Genomic DNA, 22,499 nt, shown 5'->3' on the forward strand with positions numbered 1-22,499 from the left:
TTAAAGGGACTGTTTGTAAGAATCAGAAATGCTTGTTAACAGCGACACCTGTGGCCGTTAAGTCAATGAAAGTCAGCGACGGGCTCGCACTTGCTCGCTCTACATAGACATGAACGAGCATCGCTCAAAACAGTGAGGCGACACACGTCAACTAAAATCAGAATATCACTCTATTGTATTGTATCGTCTCCGACCGGGTGCCGGTGTCCCCCTCCGACCGCGGTCGGAGACGATAGCGTTTCTCGTTGCGGAGCCCCGTCACTTCACAAGACACAGGAAACCTCTGTTGGTCTGGAGGAGCTGCAGCATTTATTTCTGCACAAACGTCCACTGTACATTCACTAGATATTCTCAGAGCTAAACTAACTCTTCTGTAGTGTGTAGTGTGCGCGCATGCACGTGAGGTGGAGCGAGCTGAGTGAAGGCAAGCAGCCGACTCCGGCCCTGGAGACCAAAGCTACGGTCTCCCCCCGTGTCCTCCGACCAACACTGTTTTGCAAGACGGGCTTCACTAGATTTAACTTTGTGGTTTTGGTGCTTCTGTGTAGTTTGTGTTGGAGTCTGAGTCTGAACAGCGTAGCCACACGCGAGCGTGCATGGGACACCGACCTGGATTGATTTATACGTGTAAGAAGTTACCAACAGTCCCTTTTATGTATGTAAACATGTTCTAGTAGAAACCCAAAATACAAGTAAGAACCTGAAAATGAGCACGATATGGGACCTTTAAAATATCGGTGTTATTGGAGAGCACTAATGTAATAATGTTTATGGGGAATACTTGAAGGTATAGTGTTATTTCCCCCAGTAGGTGGCGGTAGATAACCACACACACTGAGAACACTTCAGGGCTCAAAAAAGAAAGTGGGAGGTGATGTGAACCAAACATTTCCTCACCTCCAGAGCTCTTCATATTTCATCCAGAGGAGAGCGCGTGGATCCGGGCTCAGGCACACACTGCCCGCCGCTGTCTGTCCTGGATGCTGGAGCTGGAGCTGGAGCTGGAGCAGACTGAGAGGAAGTTGTTATTAACCGCTGCATCCCTCCATTACAACATATCTACAGCTACAACGGTGACAGCTTGAACTAAGCAGTCAGAGGAGCTGTAGTTGTCGTGTACAGTAGTAGACAGTAACCGGTGGAGAGAGATGGAGCGGTGGAAAGGCAGAGTGGCCCTGGTGACCGGAGCCTCGGTGGGCATCGGAGCGGCTGTAGCCCGGGCACTGGTCCAGCAGGGCATGAGGGTGGTCGGCTGTGCCAGGAATGTCGACAAAATAGAGGTGGGTATTTAAATTTAATATAATTAAAACAGTCAGCGCCACTCATAGGGAGAAGCTAGCTCTGTTAAGAGCAACAACAAACTAGATAACTATCGTTAACTGTTAACTAACATTAGATTAACAACTTCAACGGTCGAGCCGTTGGCCCCAACGGTCGAGCCGTTAGCCCCAACGGTTACAGCCGTTAGCCCCAACGGTCGAGCCGTTAGTTAGCCGTTGGTACCGCAGCCGTTAGCCGTTGGTAAGGCAGTTGGTGCTTTGTAAGGTATGATGTTGTTGTTAACGTTAGATAACATTTACCCATTTAATTTAAAAAGTACCCCATTAATCCTACTAGTTTTACATTGGTAACATATTTGACTCATATTTAATACAAAATAACTATAGACTATAGGAGCTGTGGCATAATAAGAGGTATAGCTAAATCAAGCTAGCTATTGTTATTGATTTCCTATATTAATATTATTATTGTACCCAAGATTGGCATACAATACAACCCACCCAATGTGATGCTCCTTAAACCAGCATCACTCTGCATATTCCCACCACCCCCCTAATCTGTTATAATCTCTATTTTTATTAATCCTTTGCTGGAAAATACACTTTCTTTTGGTTGACCTTCTCCAGTGAGGTCAGAGGTCAACAGCAGCAGACCAGCATTCACAGAGCTGGCAGTGATTCAGGTTGTCTTGTCAAATGACAGCAAAAGAGATACCTGCTAACAACTGATCATTATGTGGGACAGTAACTAGTAGGTCATCCTTCATCTACTGCCAGTGTTACAGTAAAAAACGGTCTGTTCAGGTAGAGTCAAACAGTGGATGCCCATCATGGTGCCAGGGCTGTGTGGGACACTGTAAATAAAGTGTATGCTTAAACCAGCATCACTCTACATATTCCCACCACCCCCCTAATCTGTTATAATCTCTATTTTTATTAATCCTTTGCTGGAAAATACACTTTCTTTTGGTTGACCTTCTCCAGTGAGGTCAGAGGTCAGAGGCTAGCAGCAGACCAGCATTCACAGAGCTGGCAGGTTGTCTTGCCAAATGACACTCAGCAAAGGAGATACCTGCTAAGAACTGACCATTATGTGGGACAGTAACTAGTAGGTCAATACAAGTAGGACTGATGACAAAAATCAATAGCAGTGGATGTAAAAGAGTGATAATACAACTATCGGAATTGATATCATTGGGACGTCCTCAGACGGGCTTTCCAGCGGAGCTTCGAGCTATCTCAGTCCTCCATACATCTGGCTAGCTCGCCAGCACTGTCCAGCATCTCTCTTCAGTACGTCCATGTATGTTGGTGGTGGACGTCCCTGCGATCGATGCCCGTGCGTTGGTTCCCACAGCACCAGAATGCTTGCTGGGAGTTCTTGATGTCTTTGGCAGTGACCGAGAAGTCTCATTCTCTAGGCTGCCAATGGATATGGATGTCTCAGGCTCTCTACTGACTCCCAACCATTAGGCTTACCCCCAAAAATATCCTTATAAAAAGTACCCACATTTCTACCTTTTATATAACCTTCTATAGTGAGGTCAGAGGTCAGGGTCAACAGCAGCAGCAGCATTCACAGAGCTGGCAGGTTGTCTTGCCAAATGACACTTCAGCAAAGGAGATACCTGCTAACAACTGACCATTATGTGGGACAGTAACTAGTAGGTCACCCTGTCATCCTTCATCTACTGCCAGTGTTACAATAATAAACTGTCTGTTCAGGTAGAGTCAAACAGTGGATGCCCATGGTGCCAGGGCTGTGTGGGACACTGTAAATAAAGTATTGTCTATTTAGAGTGTATAAGGATGTCTCAGGCTCTGTGCTGACTCCCAACCATTAGGCTTACCCCCAAAAATATCCTGACAAAAATTACCCACATTTCTACCTTTTATATAACCATGAATATATTTTAGAAAATCAATTTTCAACAACCCAATCTCACTTTACAAACTGTTCTATTGATATACTTTATATTTTATTGAATTTTTCCCACCTAGATTTTGTATAGCAATATTTATTTCTGATTGGTTTGGAACAGATATTATCCAATACACATCACATTTTCACATTTTTGAGGTCAATGCTCAATTAGCTGTGTAACAGAGAGCTTAAAGGTAGGGTCGGTATTGCTGAGAAACTAGCAAGAGCACGCTAGATTTAAAAAAATGATCGGACTGAAAAACCCAGCCCAGTGTTGCCAACTCTTTTCCAATGAAAGTAGCTAGCAGCACTATGATTCCAAAAGTCCCTAAATCTAGCGAGAAAGAATCCCCGACAGGGCGATGCTGCTTTGGTGGACCCCGATGCGAAGCGGAGGGGTCTCTCATCGCCCTGAAGATGATTCTTTCACAACAATGACACACTCTACTTTATCCTGCTTATTACACGGCTACTTACTGAAGAAATCAATATTTTGACACAAAAACGGTCCGCCAGAGTCCGACATCTGACTGCGCCCATAGCAACGGTCTGCTATACATAGCAATGGTCTGCTATACATAGCAATGGTCTGTTATACAGAAATTACAGACTGCACAACGCCATGATTGACTAATCAGAATCCAGTATTCAACACCGCCGTGTAATAAAAGCATATAATGAACGTAAACAACAAACATAGCTATTGTTAGTACTCACAGCTGTCAAGCTAGCTGCTTGTGGAAGACTTTGGTGACGCGCAATGAGTGCGTGGGCAGAGTGCGGTAGCCCAGGTAGCCCGTCCAATCATAACATTCGGCACGAATGAAATGATTCGACGGCCTTATTACAGTCCCGCGACAGCCAGAGATACCATATTTTTTTCCTTTTTTTGTCAGATCATTTGATTTATTGATCGTTGTCGGGATGTAAAGAGAATTTCAACAACAAAAAAGGTATTTGAACAGCACTACCAACCCTACCTTTAAATCACACCCACGATCATAATAAAAGACAGGTCCAGTCATTATTTAAGTCTCATCATGACTAGTGACTATTCTGAAAGTAATTAGTGCCAGTGGTGATTATGCTTGAACTGCATGTGAATTTGTCATCCGCATATTAAACTATTTATGGCTTTAATTAAAAATGAATTAATTACTGGGAGTATCGACTGGAAGGCAGAAGCCAAGGCAGGTGTCCGTGACCCCACGTCGTTAACTCTTGCCCAACCATAAGCCATAAGGCACTGCACCTTGCTTGTCTTGTCAGCCAATAATTAAGCCTCGCTCCACACTTGTCCCAGCTTCCAGCACTGGGCTGCAGAAGACCGACATTCAGCCACCTTTTATAGACAGCTAATGTGTTTTTCTTAAAGCAGAGTACTGTGGCTTGGCAGGCCTGTGGTTGTTAACATATTTGACAAGTGTTGTTCTGTAGGATGTCACCCAAGTACATCCATGTGTGTATTCACTACTGTGAATAATACATCACAGGTTAAATTTTTACCTTTTCTTCAGGGCTCTCAAAGTTGACTTGATAATAACACTTTGAGGCGAATTTGTTTTAACGCAATAGGTCTTTCGGAAGTTGTAGCGGTCTCACTTTTAAAGCTAGAGTGAGGATATTGGCATCATATGAAACTAGAAAACCTAAATAATCCATCCGTACCAACTAAGTCATACTAGCTTGTCGCACAGGAGGTTGCATAATGCTCCAAGCTTATGCTAAATATTGGCGAGGAAAAACTGGCATGGCCATTTTTAAAGGGAGCCCTTGACCTCTGACCTCAAGATATGTTAATGAAAATGGGTTATATGGGTACCCACGAGTCTCCCCTTTACAGACATGCCCACTTTATGATAATCATGCAGTTTTAGGCAAGTCATCGTCAAGTCAGCACACTGACACACAGTTGTGGCCTGTTGGGCTTGAGTTTGCCATGTTGTATTTTGATAATATTTTTTTATTCTAAATGCAGTACCTGTGAGGGTTTCTGGACAATATTTGTGATTGTCTTGTGTCGTTAATTGATTTCCAATAATAAATATATACATACATTTACGTAAAAGAAAGCATATTTGTCCACTTCCATGTTGATAAGAGAATAAAATACTTGACAAATTTCCCTTTAATGTACATTTTGAACAGACAAAAAATGTGCGATTAATTTACAATTAATCACAATTAACTATAGACAATCATGCGATTAAATATTTTAATCGATTGACAGCCCTACTTTTCTTACATCAAACTTGATGACGCCGCTCAGTACAGTGGCTGTTATACCTGTTTATGCTGTTGCACTGTTTACAGTTTGCAATAACCTAGTTTGGCAAAGCTTAGCAACATTGGAGCAACATCCGTTTGAGGAACTCTGCTGATGAAGGTGTTGTGAAAGCCTGAATTACAAGCAGGCATGTAACTTTACTTTTTTTTCTTTCTAGTGTTAAAAAAAGAAATCCATATTTCACTTAGGTCTTGTTTTTTTACATGCAAGCATTCTCCCCACCTTGACTACACACACACACACACACACACACACACCCTTGCCCATACATGAGTATGAATTGCACAATAGCTAGCCTCCCTCCATTCATACTCTGGTCACATGGCCCCTCCTGTCAATAGTTAACTGCAGTAGCTTGTTTCAGTCCCCGTCTGTGACTTGTGCAAGACTAAAACAAGGTCACAACATTTAGAATCTTTATAGTGCTTTTACATAATACAATCAGTCAGCATTAAAGAGCTGACTACATCACAGCCAGAGCAATCTGAACTATTCTTTACAATGGATTATGGTTAAACCAAAGCTTAAATTCAACTAACTAAATATTTGGCCAAACTAGAGATTGATATCAGGTTGTATGAAGTGACAGGTTTTCATCCCTCCCATTCTGTGACAGATTTGTACTTGTACAAGACCTTAGAGGGTTGTCTGTGAGTCGAGGAGGGACAAAGCCAGTATTGTACTCTCTGCAATGTAAACTGGGTTCTTGCTGTAGTTGTGCCAAACCTGGCATGCTGCTAGTGGGGGGATGTAAGTGTCCATCACTAAGTAATTGTTCTTGACTTCCCTTTTGGTGTTTATGTCTTTACTTGGGGGGGAAATCAAGCTTTTACGGACAGTATTGTCCAACAGCAATATTCACACACTTATAGTAGACCAGATAAAACAACAATGAAAGGGAGACATGTATTCAAATGTTGTAGATTTCTGTATTTTCTGTGTAAACAAAACCTTGAGAAAGCGGAGTGGAGAGTTGTGGCTGCGGTATTGTTATGTTGTCTGTGAGACTATGGAGTTGGCAGTGGGGGAGCAGCGAGCTTGAGCGAGACGTGTGGTCACCATGGGCTCTGTGCAGGAATGGAGGCGACAGGGACGCGTCCAAGTAGCAGCAGCGCAGCTTCTCATTAACTCCTGTGAAACCCTTAAAGAACAGTGGAAGAAGAAGCTTTTATTTCGCTGGAAGAACATTCAAAATTTATCGTTTGGGGATATAAAAGGTTTAAAAGTGGCCTCCGTGCGAAGGACGGAGCAGTCTAAAAGTGTGCCATTGAGAGTCATATGTATGCAGTGAGATCACCGTCAAACAGAGAAACGATCCTCTCAAGAGACTTAATATAACTGTGTTTTTCGTTGGGGTGGAAGAAAGTATCGAAAATATTGAGTATTGCGATACAGTATTACATTTTGTGGTACTGTATTGATTCTCAAAAATACTATAGATTTTTAATTAATATTTTACATGTAAAGATGAACTCAGCCAATACTTATTTCATTTGCAAAGATATGCACCCTCTCAGTGTATGTGCCCTCTCAAAGTAGTGCTAATATAAATAATAATAATATATCGCCCTGCTTACAGTATCGCAATATATTGAATCATAGCCCCTGTATCAATATACTTATTGTATCGCCACATTCTTGCAAATACACAGCCCAAGTTTATTGTGAGAATTCTTCCATATTAGAAGGATTTTAAGTCTGAGCTCATATGTGACTCAGAAGAAGAGGAGTACTGTAGTTACTGCTTGAGTAGGGCTTTTTTTTCTCAAAGCGCTCTGGCCCACATAGCCCATATGTTGGGGTTATTATATCTGCTTACCTAGCACAAGATGATGCAGCAGTAAATACGCAGTTATGGGAGTATGAACTCCAGTTGCTGATCTTTACAACTCACAAATATTAGATATAAGACTACTATTAAAGAGGAACTATTATGTGTATTTTCAGGTTCATACTTGTATTTTGGGTTTCTACAAGAGCATTTTTACATGCTTTAATGTTCGAAAAAATTGTTTATTTTTCTCATACCGGCTGTGCTGCAGCACCTCGTTTCACCCCCCATCCCTCCTGCTCTGATTGGTCAGCTGGCCCTCGGTTGTGATTGGTCTGCCAATCCTAACTTTTCGGACTGTGCTCCAGCTTCGCTCTAGCTAGCTTTGTTTGAAGGCGTGCCAAACTAGCCGCTAGGCAAATTGTATTACTTGGTGACATCACCACGTTACAGAAGAAAAGGCGGGATTCAAGCAAGGCGTTTTCATAACCAGTGTTTCTGTGGGGGAGAGTAACTCCCTTTGGTGTGGACTTTGGGATTTGTAACTTTGCAGACCTTTAACATGCACAAAAGGAAAGGGAAAAAGAACAAAAACATAATATGTCCCCTTTAATTTCTTTCCTTTTACCACATTTGGTAGGGGAATTCCATAAGGCTGTTATGAATCTAGATGAAAGTGATTTTATATGTTTGTGAAACTTGATTTCACAAATGAAACTTGTTGAGTTGTAATTAAATGTAGAAAAGAGTTTGCTATCTGAATCCCCCATAGCCTGGTTGCTAATATGAGTGTCACTAAGTGTATGCCTACAACTTTCCAATATAAGATAATCATTAGTTGCACATATTGTTTTTGCATTATGTGCAGGTCAGAGGTCAGGGTGGGTGTAGAGGAGATTAGTGTCGATGCTGCTATTGCTCAAGGGGGAGGAGAGGCAGTTGGGACGGGGTGGGGTTTGTCACATAATCAATCAAGTTCAATGGTCGCCTAATATGCATTCAATGATTCCTGGAAAGTATAGTTTGTGTCACACTGTATGCAGGCTGACAAGAAACATCAAAACCTAATTCTTCATTCTTCACTGGTCAGTTAAATCATACACCTACAATCTTTATATAGCAAGTATCTGAATTAAGGCTGTCATTAGATTAAAATATTTAATGCCGACTAATCACATGATTGTCCATAGTTAATCGTGATTAATCTCACATTTTTTATCCGTTCAAAATGTATTTGCAGTTACATATTTTGAGGTCAGAGGTCAAGGGACCCCTTTGAAAATGGTCATGCCAGTTTTTCCTTGGTAAAGCGCAAGTTTGGAGTGTTATTTAACCTCCTTCTCAACCAGCTAGTATGTCTTGGTTGGTACCAATGAATTCCTTAGGTTTTTTCTAGTTTCATATGATGCCAGCATCTTCACTCTAGCTTTAAAACCCTCTGCTACAACCTTAAAGTTGCAAGTCGCATTAATGTGTTAAAGAAATTAGTGGCGTTAAAACAAATGCGGTATTATCACGTTAACTTTGACAGCCCTAATCTGAATGATTCAATATCCTAAACAGGCATTCATTTGAAATGTGCTTTTTACAGGGCAGAATTATTTTTCCATCCTTTCTGCAAGTAGTCCCATTTGTCTTAACTCTGCTTCTAAGTAATTAATACATCTATTTGTATTGTAAGTCCATTTCGAACTGCTATAGTGAAACTGACATTTCCTGGGTGCTTTGAGGCTACCCACGATAGAGGCATCTGTCAAAATTCAAAGCTTTGGCCGCTGCAATTTTAGATCAGATAAATTTAGCAAACATAATTTGTGGGGTTTTAGTGCTAAACAGATTTGTGGTTGGCACAGACAGAGAGAGAGCCTGTGGGCAAGAGATTCGGAAGAGATTCTGTATAAAATATGTCCAAAGGCTGATGGCTTTTTGAGATAATAACATTTCAATACATTGGTTATATTCTGTTTCTGGTCTTTGTCCTTTTTTAGACTTTGTCAAAGCAAACAAACACATTTATTTCCAGTGGGCTTGTATCAAACAGACTCCCGTTAATGCAGTTCTGCACAAAGCGGTAGCCTCTACACTTTTTTTGACTAGTCCAATCATCTTTTATGTAAGTGAGTAAATTCTAAATTAAAACACGAAGCCTTTGGCATTCGAGCCAGAAGGTTAATTTAAGACCTTGGCTGACCAACTTCGATTTGGTGCCCGTTCTGAAGGAGGTAAAAGGTGCTCAGTCATGCTTAAAAAGTCAATCAGTGACTCTCGGTCTGCAAATCGGACGCTGTCTCAACCGCCTCATGTACGTTGTGTGTCTGGACAGCCCGTCTTGTTATTTCACAGTGAATAGATTTCACTCCAGAAAGGATTTGAAGTGGGTCATGTCAGACAGCTTTACTCTCTTTGTCTCGTACCCTCTGTCTCACTTTGTCTTTCTGTCTCTCTTTTAGTCTGTGTCCTCCTGATTCTTCTATATATAGTTTTCTGTTTTGGTCTTCATGTTTTGTAATTTTAGTGATATGTGTGACACGCAAAATGTAGAGTTAAATGGTTGTTGAATTGTTGTTCAGTATTATAAAACCCCATTTAGCCTATTAGGGCTGTGTATAGAGTGGTGCAGGGATGATGTATTTTTGTAGGCCAACCAGGAAGTTAGCAATATCCTGGTTCCCCTCGACAAAAAGCCAGTGGGATTTTTCCATTGGGTTTTGGATTATTGCAGAAAATAAGGTCTGTGGCAAACACATGTTTATGATATTTACACGTTTTGTTCAGCAAGATAATCTTCTCAAATGAACAACACTTTTATGATTTTTGAAGTGTAAATGCAATCCCCAGAAGTAAAAAGCTAACGTTAGGCTATAAACAAACTACACCACAATCACATGAGCGCGAGTATACACAACGAGGCTGTAAAGGCGGACGAGTCGGCGTGATGACGTTTAGTAGTCTCATTTAGCCACTTGTTAGCAACCGCCTTTTTTAAGACATATAAAAGCTTCAAAATTCACGAGTGGGGTATTTATTGATGTATTTTATACTGTAGAAATACAGTGTTTTGGAGAATTTATACAGTATCACAAAACACAATATCACAATATTCCCAAGTATCGATATTTCCTTACACCCCTATAGCCTATGTACATTAAATACAATATGAATCGTCCAGTCATTATGTTTTAACATTGTTCTTTTTGCTGTGTCACTTGTCATCGACTGTAAGAGAAATCACAGCACCGCCGTCTTCACCTGCACAGTCGCCGTTTTATCTCCCGTGTCAATTTTCTCCTGAGCTCATCGAGTTAACGTCACGGCTTCTTCGGCTCACAACCCTTTGTCTCACCCATGCAGAAAGCTTTTTCCACTGACTGCACGTTTTCCACTTGAGCTGCGAGCTGACAGAGACTTATACCTAACTAAGTAATAATCCATCACGTCTCCATGGATTCTTCCCCCCGAGACAAGCAACATTGTCACCAACACAACAAATAAGAGCATTTTCTCATAGATGAATCCTCCCAAAGCAGCAAGCCAGATTGTTTTGTGGATATCAATGACTCGTGAGAATGGAGACACAGATCTGTGATAGAAGGGTGGAGGATGATGATAAGAAATCAGCCTTTTTCATCTCTGTTGTGTTCCCAAGTGTGCAAAACACTACTGACCTCAGTACATTTTCACCTTGACATTAGTTTTAACCTCACCTTCACCAATTCCAAGGTGAGAGGCATATGTGCAAGGAATTTGATTTGCACCCTTAAGACGGCAGATAGAAATAGCCAGTAAAATAGGTCAATGATTAATGGATTGAGATCCTCAAGAGCAGGTGGAATGAGATAATAAGAGCTCAGTTTTATTCATTTATTCTGACTGTAGTCTCTCGTAAAATCTGTTGAGATTAGGGCTGTCAAAGTAAACACGATAATACGCAAATTCATTTTAATGCCACTCATTTCTTTAACGCATTAACGCAACTTGCGATTTTTAATTAAGCTCGGCCGCTATTCATTCTTTCAGACGTTGTAGCGGGCTCAGTTTTAAAGCTAGAGTGAAGATACTTGCATCAGAAAACCTCACTAGAAATGGTAATCACATGCAGTTTTGGGAAAGTCATAGTCAAGTCAGCACACTGACACACTGGCAGCTGTTGTTGCCTGTTGGGCTGCAGTTTGCCATTCTAGGATTTGAGCATATTTTTTTATGCTAAACGCAGTACCTGTGAGGGTTTCTGGACAATATTTGTCATTGTTTTGTGTTGTTAATTAATTTCCAATAATTAATATATACATACTTTTGCATAAAGCAAGCATATTTGTCGTCTCCCATGTTTATAAGAGTATTAAATACTTGACAAATCTCCCTTTAAGATACATTTTGAACAGATAAAAAATGTGCTATTAATTTGCAATTAATCGTGATTAAATATTTTAATTAATTGACAGCCCTAGAGAGATACTGTTTACTAAAAACACTTCCATCAGTTAAATTCCTTCTCATTGCTTATGTCAGGAGTGTTTTTAATTACTTGTACTGAATCACTGGGGTCTCATACAATTAACAGTGTGATTGGTCTCGACAGCTCAGTGACCCCTATGAGCCGCTCTCCCTGCGCCACCGCTGTGCCGTCCTCTCTGCTTATCATCTTTCAAGGTGTAAGGTTTACTGGCATTGACATTCCCTCCCCGGGCCTCCTGCTATGATAGGTGGGGCGCTTCCCGTCCTGTCCTGTCCTGTTGAAGACTTGCTGGAAATCTCTTCTCTGAGTGTGCAGTCTGTGAGAACGTGTTTGTGTGTGTGTGTGAGGAGGCCTGATGTTCACAAGGGAGGAAGACATCACGTAAACGCTAAGTGCAACTGCAGGAGCAGGCCAGCACTTGTTATTGAATGTATGTTTGTAGCAGAGAGAGCAGAGTGCGAAGGAAAGCACTTCGTGGTGAAAGCATTTTACACGAGTCTTCAACACAAACACAGAGACGCTTCGAGTTCGCCAAGTTCAGTGTTGACGAGAAAGAATGCAAATTGGATTGTTGTCGCTTCGACAGCGGCCAAATTGGATTTGTTGCTGGGTGTTTGTTTGATTCTGGAAACATTTTATGGCTATTCTAAGCTCACATGCTGAATAGACCCAACTCAGGCTGGCCCAGTTTGAAAGGTTTTCATTCTGGACGCGTCAGATCAACACCGTCTCCATGAGACTCCCCTATGTCTGTGTTTTGTTGTCTGCTCTGGGCTCAATTTATCATACACGTAGCATGCATAATGATGATGTGGCTCATAGCTAGAACCAGCTGCGATGAGAGCAGAGTTGTTGCACCGATGGCCGGCATCAGGTGCAGGAATAACTCATCACATGAGATGGAGGAGGCACGTGATGCATGCTGGTTCACTAGAGGGAAGATCCACCCCTCAGCATGTTTCATCTACAAACAAGAGAACTGGAGAGGCATTTCTTATCATATGATGCCCATGTGAATATGTGACTAAAGGCTGCCCTACTCTCTCTCTGTAGTTAATCTAGCATGGAAGTATAGCTGGCAGAAATGCCATCCTCGCACTGTTTTCTGTCTTATTTGAAGTAAAGACGTGCCGCCGCCTCTTCCTGATTTTTATCACTTTGTTTGGGAAAATAAAATGCCACCACACTGGTTGCACCAGTCTGTAAAACAACACCTGACTGCCGGCTCTGTCTCTAGTCTAAAGATTATAAATCACAGGCGCCAGATACTCAAGTTGTCATGTACAACTTCTCAATGTACTCCTCAACAGGCGCCATGTTTAGGTTTAAAGTTATTTACGTTTACGGCTAAAACGTATTCCTTGATTGGAACATGTGTCAATGAGTAGTTACTAATGATTAGTCCCTAATGGCCTAAATATTGATTTTTAGATAACCACACCTGTGTGTTATGCCCTATTTAACGCCTGTGAAGCTGTTTTTGTCCCTCAATACTCTGAAGAAGACCGTCATGTCGAAGCACTGGTAAATTATTAAATCTTTTTTTTTTTTTTGTGCGACTATTTTTCCTTTACACTACCGCGGTCAGCACCTCTCCAACACTGTCTCTCATCCAATGAGTAGTTACTGACTAAGAATGTAATCATTTTCTTATCTCTTTGTCTTGATGAGACAGTGCTGTAAAACCCCCCTGTTCAACCTTTAGACCTTTTTGGTGGCGGTCTTTCAGTGTGTGAAGAAGAGATAATCGCACAACCATCCCCTCTACCCTGCTGCAATAGTATTATACAGCCCACTATCACCTTTGACCCCCACACTCGGTATGATTACGTCACACAATAGTAGATGAGCTGGATAATGAGTGATAGGGCTTACCGGAATAAAGTGGATGTGTTCCTCAGAGACCTTCTTGTTTGTTTTCAGAAAAGAAATCAAGAAACGAAGAATGGATTTCCCTTCACTTATTTATTCTGTGGAGTAGCTCCTAGTGAAATGTCATGGTATCGCTAAACACAGTTTTGGCTCTCTGGTTCATGGCTTTAGGGGGGAGTGTTGCTTACTTTCCAGTGATAACACTAAATTATGGGAATTCATCTATAGGGTGGATTATCCCTTGCTTGCACGACCCGTCCTTCGCTGCTGTTCTCTTCCTTCTTATCGAGTAGGGCTGTAAGAACGTACCGAAAATATAGAGTATTGTGATATTATGTTTTGTGATACTGTATTGATTCTCAAAAACACTATTGATTTTCAATTAATATTTTGCATGGAAAGATTAACTGAGTCAATACTCATTTCATTTGCAAAGAGATGCACCCTCTCAGTGTATGTGCCCTCTCAAAGTAGTGCTATGATGTTGGATGTTACAGGGACTGTGGTAAATGAAAATGCAGATCTCCATGTTCTGATTGTATAAAAAAAGTCAACTTTTTTTCCTCAGATTTTTTGCATATGGGAATGTCTTCTTTATACTATGACCGTTTTCCTAAAAGTTGATTTTAAAAAATGTAGGGCTGTCAATCGATTTAAAATATTTAATAAAAAAAATCACAATATATCGCTTTGCTTACAGTATCGCAATATATTGAATCGTAACCCCTGTATTATGATGCATATCGTATTGCTAGATTCTTGCCAATACACAGCCCTATTATAGAGTAAAACATTCTGATATCTGAAAGCATTTTGATCAGCTTTAATGCATTTTAATGTGTGCTTCAGGTTTTGTTTTCTCCCCCTCACTCTCCTTCTGTTTCTCTTTCTGGCTGCCAACCCGCCCTCTACTCCTCCCTCCTTCTGCACACTTTTTGTGATCGCTGGACAACAGTCTCAGTAATGAGGATGAAAATGCATTATGACAGGCAAAATAGTTTTGTGTATCACAGCAGGTACTTAAGAGATGGGACAGGAAGGATTAAGAGGGGAGGAGGTTTTTTTTTTGGCTGAATTATGGCTGCATTACATCTTTTGATTTTTTAACCACCTACCAGTCTTTTCAGAGAATAAGCAGGGGTACAATGGCCTATAACACTATCCATCTTTAGTCCGTGAAACCTCCTGAGTCAACCTGAGACAAATCTAATCTCTCAGCTCTCTCTGCTCACGGCTGCTGCCTTGTGCTATCGATCTGGCTGGCTCACCACTTAGAGCTCGTCTGCCTTTTAGCGCTTTGGCATCTTTATTTTTTATCTATTTCCTCCTCTCTAGCGAGTTGTTTCTCTGGTCCATTTACACCAGTTCCACGTGAGCGGGTGAATGATTGATGAACATGGCGCGGGACAATGATGTCGCTTGCATTGTGGCGCTTATATAAGAGCCCCCTGCAGGGGTTAGTGGCCGTGAATGTGACCATGTAGGCATGTACACATGTGACCGGGAGTGCTGCGTGCGTGGGTGTATGTACACCCATTACTGTAACATTTAAAGGCTTTATGACCTGTTGTAACATCATTTGTCTTTTTGAATTGTACGAATTTTTATCTTTCAGTGTTGGTCTTATCAAGACTGTCTGGGTGATGGCAAACAGTGATTTTATTTGAGCTCTGTGTGTGCAGTCTTCCATAACAACCCAAGAGCAAAACCATATGAAAGTAACTGATAGTACAGGTGATTTGAAAGCAGGCTTGTACAATTTTTAGAATGTTGTAAATATTGTCACAGTAGAAAATCAAACCAGTAAAACGACGATTTGTACAGTATGTAAGGCTTCCGTTTTGAGGAGGTGGCACTAGTGTTGCCAATTTCAACACCAGCAATCTTATAAAACATTTGAAGACGCACCACGCAAAAGAGCACGACAACTTCACCAAGGCAAAGGGGAAAAAAGGACAAACGTTGGAAACCGCATTCCAACGATGAGATGTATTCCACAAAGATAGCCCAAAAGCAACAAAGATATTATATTATCATGCTGGTATCGGATTTGTACTATTGGTCGATACCGCACATTCAGGTATCCGAATCGGTATCTGGAAGGAAGTAGGTAAGAACGTGAATGCTGCATTGAGAGAAGAATAATGACATAATGGCATGAAGAGCTGCAAAGATTAATCGATTATTGATTGGTTGTTAACTATTCAATTAATTGCCAACTATTTTGATAATCGACTAATCAGTTTGAGTAATTTTTTAAGAAAGTAAAAGTCAATAATTCCAGCTTCTTAAATGTGAATATTTTCTGGTTTCTTTACCTCTCTATGACAGTAAACTGAATATATTTGAGCTGTGGACAAAACGAGACATTTGAGGACGTCATCTTGGGCTTTGGGAAACACTGATCGACTTTTTTTGGACATTTTATAGACCAAATAACTAATCGATTAATCAAGAAAATAATCGACAGATTAATCGATAGTTGCAACCCTACTGTCATGAGTTGTTTGCATTTTGGTTGATTGGATTCTGATGCTGCATTTGATTGATTTGAGCGCGACCTGTGCACCTCCAGTACACCTTGCCCTCATATACTTATCTTCAGTTTTATTTTGTGTTTCCCCATGGCTCATTTAGCAGCACTGCTGTGTGTGAGTCTGTCATCGAGGTATATTTGAGTGGTTTCCTCGCTCTCATTTCTACCCCTGTCTTAAAAAACAGTTAACATGCTTAACCTGCAGATATCCAATTTCAATTTGGACTGTGATGAATGGATCGTGCGTAGAGTGCGTTTGCCAACTATGTTGCTGCTGCACTTTCAGGCCCGGTTGCTTATCTGTGGGACGGCGTGCTGTAGGCGTGGCCAGTATGAGGGCTGGTACTGGCCATGGCGCTACAGCTGGTGCCAGAACTCACCCACACACATACACACAGAGAGAGATTCACAGCCTGAGACTTCCTGTAGTTGGACCAAGATCACAGCCTGTTTGCTCCCACTTAAACCTCAGTAACATAACTAATTCTACCCCTCCAACAGAACACTGGCATAGCTTCCCCTGTATGTTAGCCTTCTTTCTGGATAAAGAAGAGCCTCTCCAGCAGTCTGCCTGAGAGCCTGTCCCTCATGGGACTCAGGCGAGTGTGAAGTAAAGATCTTTGGTCTAAAGGCAGTTCAGATACTTAACTTTAAAGACGTCACTGCAGCTGAACAGACCGCATCTTCACATTTAAGATAATGAACAAAAAGGAATGGTTCACCTGTATATAACACGGGCAAAAGAGCTGGTTTTAAATCTTTACAGATGAGACAAGCGTTTTCAGTGTTTTAGCATTTTGACAGCTTTGTTGGGGTAATGCCTTCTCTCTGGATAATCCCAGTTAAACAGCTTAGAGGAAGAGCAGGGAAATCTGCACACTCCCTAAGTGTGAGATAGGATGCATTCACTCTATTACGCGTATTGTTAGAAAAAAAAAAAAAGCTAAAATGATCCCTCAATCCAATTTCATCCTGATTATAAAAAAGCAGGCTTCACAAGTATACTTAGTGCAACAGTATGTCCAGGTGTCAGACATTTAACAGAAGTGTAGTCCCATCAATCCACACTACTACGTATGATGATTGATCACCTTTCATCACATGTGGTAGTGTCATATGCAACTTCCTGCAGGTGCTTTCGGCATTTATATTCTGGCTGTAAACTGTCACGAAATGTCAGGTACTTATGATCATGCTGCCTTTTCACTGGGATTAGTTGCACTACAAAAAATGCTCAACATTGTGAGCCATGAATATATGTACTTACTATCTTTACAACATGTTTCGCTCTTCCTATAAAGCAAGTTTTGGGGTTGTTTATATACTCATGGTCACACCCTCAATATGTCTCATGGCTGCTCGGAATTCTAGTCTGTTATCACATGTCACATGGTGTGCTGAAGTTGATGGATAAACCTGGAAATATGCCCTTGCTGTTTCCTTATGTAGGACTGAGACCAGAATCAACATGTATTGTTGATTGTTGCTATTGTCAGTGATTCCCAACCAGGGGTACTTGTACTCCAAAGGGTAACGACAGGGGATTCATGGAAAATAGGGCTGTCAGTCAATTAAAATATTTAATTGCGATTAATCATATGATTGTCCATAGTTAATAGTGATTAATCGCAAATTAATCACATGTTTTATCTGTTCAAAATATACCTTAAAGGGAGATTTGTCTAGTATTTAATACTCTTATCAACATGCGAGTGGGCAAATATGCTTGCTTTATGCAAATATATGTATATATTTATTACTGGAAATCAAATACCAACACAAAACAATGACAAATATTGTAAATAAATGGTTAGGATGTCCATTTTCTGCCAACTATGGGCACAGAAGCTTTTGTAAGGTGATTTTTTTTCTTTAATACTTCTACATGGTCGACTTTCTAAACATTTAGTCCTTCTGGCTGCACACAGACGCTTACGCTAGGCAGAGTGTTACAGTGCCGTGCATCATCTCCGTCTAACCAGCAGCCCCGCTCTTATCACCCACGCCCCCTCCTGTCTGACTGGCACCCAGAGCGAGACATCAGGTGACCGGTGCAGCTGTGCCTGGCAGGGGGATGTGTGTCAGTTTGTATCAAAGCCCACGGTGGTGGACGCAGCCGGCTGACCTGGTTGGAGTGTAGCCTGCTCAGCCCGCAGCGGGCTCGACCCGGCTGTATCCCGAAGGGAGAGGCGTCCCATCCATCATTCTCATTCAGGCTCATGATTTGGATTTTGGTAGAAAAGTGCCATTAATATGCTTTTTATTATCGGCTAAAAGACAGATGGACTACACTGGTGCTGTCAGGTTACCTCTTGCCCTCAACTGATGTGGTGTTGATTTTATGGCTGCATGTTCTCACTGCTTTGTCAGTGTCTGAGTGGGTAGGGTGTTTATCATGGCGCTGACTCTATCTTAATTATGGCGCTGCAAGTTAATTATTTCTAGCTCTTATCTAACAGTGTCTCGGTCCTGATAATCAATTTATTGGCAACTTAAAGTTTTGTGTTTATTATCCTCTAACTACTGTTGTTAAATCGGGTCTGATTTGTGTTTTTCAGAAGCTGTCAGCAGAATGTCAGAGCGCCGGCTACAGCGGCACACTCATCCCATACAAGTGTGACCTGTCCAACGAGGAGGAGATCCTGTCCATGTTCTCAGCAATCAAGACGCTACACAAGGGCGTAGACGTATGCATCAATAATGCCGGACTGGCCCACAATGAGCCCTTGCTCAGCGGGAAGACGGAGGGCTGGAGGAACATGATCGACGTGGGTGGATCGCAGACACACAAATATAAACACTTCGGCTAAAACGAGTTAGGGAGAAACGTCATATTTATTTAGAGTAGGGACGGTTTGAATTATCCCCTTCCGTTTTTCTGTTGTATTGACTTTATGGTCGCTCTACTCAAACAGAAAAGCAGAAGGAGGAGCTGAAATGGTTGCCCAGCATGAGTGGAAGTCTTGTGTTGTTCAGAGAATAAGAGTTAAAGCAGAAATGTGTGGCTCTGCACACACACACAGATCCCCTCCCTCCCCTCACAGAGGCCGCTTCATTGGCTCTGAGAGAGCAGCACTGGCACAGCAGAGGCCCACTAATGAAAGCCAGCACTATTTCTCTTGTTTGGACCTTACAGTCTGATTCATTGAGCTCTTGACCACCGAAGACCCCCCCTGCTCCAAAGTCTCTGTCTCCAGCGCCCCGCATTCGTAACGCTCGTCCATCTGTTGTCATGGCAGCCACATATGAATGTGTACAGCAGTGTATTTTTAGCCTGTGTTTAATCTGTACGCTGACCTTGTTTGGTCACTTCCCCCCTATCTTGCCACCACGCTGGCTTTAACCTGCGTCTATCAATGTCACTACGGGAGCAGCTTAGAGCCCACAAGCTGGACAGGAACAGCAGGTTGAGCTGGTCTAACACAGTGACCTGGGGAACATCAGTCAGCTGCTCTGATACAGTTTCATCACAGGACGTTAAATATTGCAAAATCACATTTAAGTTCTGCAAATGATATCAACTGACTAATGTTTTTCTTTTGTTATGTGTCTTATTTGAATGCAGTGCGTATATAGATTGATTGAAACATAAATTAAGCTGCTGTCTTCACCTCCCCTGCAGGTGAATGTCTTAGCCTTGTCTATCTGCAACCGTGAGGCGTACAAATCAATGAAGGAGAGGAATGTGGACGATGGCCACATCATCAATATTAACAGGTAAGCTGTACAGACAACCTTTGAATCTTTGTATAGATTAAAATACCTCAGACAGTTTGTTCAAGGTGATTTTAATCTGGCGGGCATTAAGTAAAGCCCGTTGTGAGCCCCACCTGGCTAGACCTGGAACCATTGGATTTATTATAATCCTGTTGTTGAAATTCTGCAGATCTATATAATTGATTTAACCGTCTATTTCTGTGCCTGTAAAGCCCATTGAGGCACTTTTATATGATATTAAACCATACAAATATATGTGGCTTGTGAGAAATCTTGCTGTATAAGTGAGCAAGTAGAGGCATTTAAAACATGACAAGTAAAAATCTGAGTCTGTAGGGATTAGTCATTTATTACCTTAAAGAGCACCTATTATGCCTTAGTCCTTTTCCCCCTTTCCTTTAGTGTGTAATATAATTGTTATGCCTCTGTGTTGGAGGCATAAAAACTCAGGAACACCTGGAGGGAATTTCTTCAAATTTGGTACAAATGTCCACTTGGACTCTGATTAGATTTTGGTGGTCAACGGTCAAAGTCACTCTGACCTCACAAAACACGTCTTTTAGCCATAATTCAAGAATTCATATGCTATTTATGACAATTTTACACAAATGTAAAATAGGATCAAATGATGTAGTGCTGACATTTTGGACAGACATGGTTGTAAACTGCAACTTGACTGGTTGGCGGACGCATACAACCGCGTGGCGGGAATTCTAGTTTGTGTATGTAAAAGGTCTGCAAAGTTACAAAGCCCAAAGTTCACGCCAAAAGGGAGTTACTCTCCCCCACGGAAACACTGCTGCTGAACTGCCTGAAATGCCTTGATTCAAGTCCCGCCTTTTTCTTTCATAACGTGGTGATGTCACCAAGTAATACATAATATCTGCCTAGCAGCTTGTTTGGCACGCCCTCAAACAAAGCTAGTTAGAGCGGAAAGCACTATATAGATCAAATGTATTATTATTATTATTATTATTATTATTATTATTATTATTAAAAGTGAAGCATTTGTTGAACATTAAAGCATGTAAACATGTTCTAGTAGAAACATGTGGATACTAGCTCACGCATCCCTCTCTCCTCTCCTACCTGTTACAGTATGGGTGGGCATCGAGTGGTGCCGAGTGCAGATGATCATTTCTACTGTGCCACTAAATACGCTGTGACTGCTTTGACTGAGGGGATACGGCAAGAGCTTCGAGAAGCAAACACCCACATCAGAGCCACAGTAAGTTAGTTGTTACCATCAGAGTGTGCAGGTTTTTCTTCAACCTGTGCTATTGCTCGCATATTGGATCCAATAAACAAAATACAGTATGCCGCAAGCAGTACATTTTCTAATCCATGTTCCTCCCCTGCAGTGTATATCTCCTGGAATAGTGGAGACTGAGTTTGCCTTCCGGCACCACAACAGTGATCCAGAGAAAGCAGCTGCAGTGTATGAGAGTATGAAAGTAAGAGTGCTCATTTGACTGAGAGTCACAAGACGTATTTCACAAAGTGAAAACAGCAGCGTACTGTTGCATCAATAATAACTCTTTTCTCCTCTTTCCAGTGTTTGAAAGCAGAAGACATAGCCAGTGCAGTCACATTTGTCCTCAGTGCCCCTCCTCATGTCCAGGTATCTCCCTCTTTCTTGTACAGCATCAAAAGCATCAGCGTGGAGTGGTGGCCGGTTTCTCTATTGAACTCCTTTTTATTTGTGCCCTCAGATTGGAGATGTGCAGATGAGGCCAGTAGAGCAGGTGTCCTAGCAGTGAAACAGGAAGCTGCAGGAGGAGCAAACAGACGGCAGCCACGGTGACTCCTTAGCGACCTCTGCTGGGCAAAGGGGAGGGGTGGGTTGGGGGGGTAAAAACAAATCAACTACAGCTGTCTGCAGGGACGTGGTCGAAGAGGGCTGGAGCATTAAGGAGGCTGTGCGAACGGAAATGAAGGGGCGTGTGGACTCTGTAAACCACTACAAAAATACTACTGAATGCAGCGACCTGGTATTGGTGAATCGTTGAGCCCGGTCCTGAACTGAGCCGACTCCAAAACTACAGTAGGAACAAATAAGAAAGGAGCTGCTGCTGTGCTATGTGGTCATCTGCACGACCATCACTTCAGAGGGAAGAGTATGCCATTGATTGCACGTGTTTTGTTTTTGTAGGTCATACGACATATCTTTTTTTGAAATTAAATGGAAAGAGTAATTGCTGTTTATATAATTTTTTTTATAAATATCTTAACTTGATCATAGATAGATGTGGTCTCATACTCACTAACCATAGACAATACTACCCAGTGTCACTAAACATCAACAGGCTGTCCATCCTGCCACCTTTACTCACAGTATGTTCATATTCATTTAACCCTTGTTTGGATCTATCCAGGTCTCAACCCCCATGATAAGGAATCAGGAAAAGCACAGGTGCCCTTGTCTGTTAAGCACATGGGTTTCTACTATTCACCTTTTTGCCTGTGTATTTTCAGTTCTGCACTTTGGATTCATTCACGAGGAATTGTAAGAAGGAAACACTGGCAACTTATGTAGGGGGAAGAAACTAACTCTGTGTTCATGTATACCCTACAAATGTGTACCTTTCAGTGGAAATTTCTCCTTAAATGAATAAATAAAACCAATTGCCCAGAAGTAAGTTATGGTCTGTGTTGT

General features: G+C 41.7%; 1 protein-coding gene across 1 annotated transcript; it reads left to right on the forward strand.

Annotated features, from left to right (window-relative positions):
• The first annotated feature begins 901 nt into the window (after nucleotides 1-901).
• Nucleotides 902-22,478, forward strand: dhrs11a (dehydrogenase/reductase 11a). The gene is made up of 7 exons (XM_074611473.1): nucleotides 902-1,280; nucleotides 18,685-18,894; nucleotides 19,749-19,843; nucleotides 20,942-21,071; nucleotides 21,205-21,297; nucleotides 21,399-21,464; nucleotides 21,556-22,478. The coding sequence occupies exons 1-7, from the start codon at nucleotides 1,149-1,151 to the stop codon at nucleotides 21,595-21,597; spliced, it is 768 nt and encodes a 255-aa protein (XP_074467574.1). The 5' UTR covers nucleotides 902-1,148; the 3' UTR covers nucleotides 21,598-22,478.
• The last annotated feature ends 21 nt before the right edge of the window (nucleotides 22,479-22,499 follow it).

The sequence above is a fragment of the Sebastes fasciatus genome, chromosome 16 (assembly GCF_043250625.1).
Source record: "Sebastes fasciatus isolate fSebFas1 chromosome 16, fSebFas1.pri, whole genome shotgun sequence".
NCBI lineage: Eukaryota > Metazoa > Chordata > Actinopteri > Perciformes > Sebastidae > Sebastes > Sebastes fasciatus.

Bases quoted from the DNA above. Each gene is read 5' to 3' on its own strand.
- dhrs11a (XM_074611473.1), top strand. From the start codon at position 1,149: ATGGAGCGGTGGAAAGGCAGAGTGGCCCTGGTGACCGGAGCCTCGGTG. The intron at 1,281-18,684 runs GTGGGTATTTAA...TGTGTTTTTCAG, and splicing joins GGAATGTCGACAAAATAGAG to AAGCTGTCAGCAGAATGTCA. The intron at 18,895-19,748 runs GTGGGTGGATCG...CCTCCCCTGCAG, and splicing joins GCTGGAGGAACATGATCGAC to GTGAATGTCTTAGCCTTGTC.